The sequence below is a fragment of the Trachymyrmex septentrionalis genome, unplaced genomic scaffold (assembly GCF_001594115.1).
Source record: "Trachymyrmex septentrionalis isolate Tsep2-gDNA-1 unplaced genomic scaffold, Tsep1.0 scaffold69, whole genome shotgun sequence".
Classification (NCBI taxonomy): Eukaryota; Metazoa; Arthropoda; class Insecta; order Hymenoptera; family Formicidae; genus Trachymyrmex; species Trachymyrmex septentrionalis.
The window spans coordinates 1,985,654-1,987,639 of NW_017305873.1; the positions used below are offsets into that span (position 1 = coordinate 1,985,654).

Sequence of the window (1,986 nt, forward strand, 5' to 3'; positions counted from 1 at the left end):
GTCAGCTAATTTACTTAAATCAATAGAGGATCCTGAATGTAAAATCAGGGAAGATGATAAAATAGTTGTTATCAAAGATAAATATCCTAAAGCGCAATTTCACTATTTAATTTTACCGAAGGAGGATATTCTCAATATATGGCGTGTCAAAAAAGAGCATCAAGATTTGTTAACATATATGTATGATGTTGCATGCGATCTGATAAAAGACCAAACAGATCATGAATTCTTGTGAGTCTTAAAATAGAATAGTATTAATAGTACTAACAAATAGTAATTAATTCTATTACACATATAACAAAATAAGAATATATATGTATGCTGTCTCACGTATATAAGACATATATATATATATATATATATATATATATATATAGTATATAGAAAAAATCTAACATAGAATTATTTTTATATATTTGAGAATTATGAGACAATATTAATTCTTGAGCAGCATAGGTTATCATGCAATGCCAAGTATGCAGAGGCTGCACCTACATGTAATAAGCACGGATTTTAATAGTCCTTGCCTTAAAACTAAATATCATTGGAACTCCTTTACGACGCCATTCTTTTTACATTCGCAAGGTTTGTCTCATATGTTTATTTATATGATAATTTACATATAAAAGCATATTGAATTGTAGATGTATGCCGTCAGTTGCGCATAGACGGCAAAATCAAAAAGATTTCTCCGCAGTTGTGTACAGACTATCTGAACACAAAATTGAAGTGTCACAAATGCTCGGCGCAGCCGAAAAATATGCCATATTTAAAGAGACATTTGTTAACACACATTGGTAAATGCAAACCATGAAAAACGTATATGTAATTTAAAAACTTCTGTATAATAAAACAACGTATAAATTATCTTTAGAAAATAAGTTCTTTTTTTTGTGTATCTTTATGACTTATTTATAAGCTTACAACCTTGAAATAGTGTAATGCATAGCAAAAAAAGTGTATAATGTTATTGGATATATATCTAAAATACGACATTTTTACGTTGGATAGAAGATAATTATAATTATCTTCTATGCAACATTTATATAAATATAAATTATGTTTCTTATAATATGGTATATAATGTATCGCGCATTAAGGAAATTTTTTGGAATAGGACATGAAAGATTAATAAAGACATGTTTATGCGATAGTTCGGAAGATTTATTCGGAATAAATTTGATGTTATTCTTAATACATCTTGGCGCCTATAATATCAATTATATCCTAACTATTTACAAAGTCTTCTCGTAGGTTGCGCAAGTGTATATTGACAGTATTTGTGTGTTGTGTGCGTGTGTGTATGTGTTATGTGTAGAGTGTGTTACATTTAATCTGTATACATTTAGTAATACTGCAATCAATAGTTGAACGTTTCTGCTGCATCGAAACAGTAGGCATCTGAACATCCGCAAGACTTTGCTGTTATTACTTGCGTTGTTTCGCAGATCGTAAACGATATCGTAACGGTATAAGAATTTCGAATTAAGTATACGTCTCCTCTGAAAAACTTCTAGCCTAGTTAAATTAGTTATATCTCTTCTCTTAGTAAACGTAGCGCCTTGGTGTGTCCCCTTACGAAGTCACGTCCAAACCGATTATTTCGCTATGATATAGTATAGTGAGAGGGGAAGGTCCGAAACGTACGGACCGAAGGGCGGCAGGAATCTCAGGAACAGTGCCAGACAAACAAGAGAGACGTTCGACAATGTTCCTTTTTCGGAAAAATCGAGACGCGCCGTTGGATACCCCTCGAAGAAGATGCGCGCGCGCGCGCGTTCCCATCTGAAAGTTTGCAACGCCTACACAAAATACAGGACCTGCAAAGTTTCCCCGCGATGAAAACGACGCGCGCGATCCGTTCTCCCTATCTCGTATACAGAAAAGAAGAAAGACTTCAACGAGATACGAGATTGGCGTTCGGACATTGTATAGTACATACTGTTTCTCTCTCTCTCTCTCTCTCTCTCTCTCTCTCTCTCTCTC

The 1,986-nt window shown here is 33.8% G+C and overlaps 1 protein-coding gene across 1 annotated transcript in view; it reads left to right on the forward strand.

The window, feature by feature from the left end:
* Positions 1 to 851, forward strand: part of LOC108753318 (aprataxin) — a 3,794-nt gene extending 2,943 nt beyond the window's left edge. The window contains exons 2-4 of the mRNA XM_018494799.1: positions 6 to 231; positions 452 to 585; positions 645 to 851. Coding sequence (XP_018350301.1) covers positions 6 to 231; positions 452 to 585; positions 645 to 814 — 530 coding nt within the window. The 3' untranslated portion in view covers positions 815 to 851. The remainder of the gene's footprint in view (positions 1 to 5; positions 232 to 451; positions 586 to 644) is intronic.
* Positions 852 to 1,986: the final 1,135 nt, after the last annotated feature.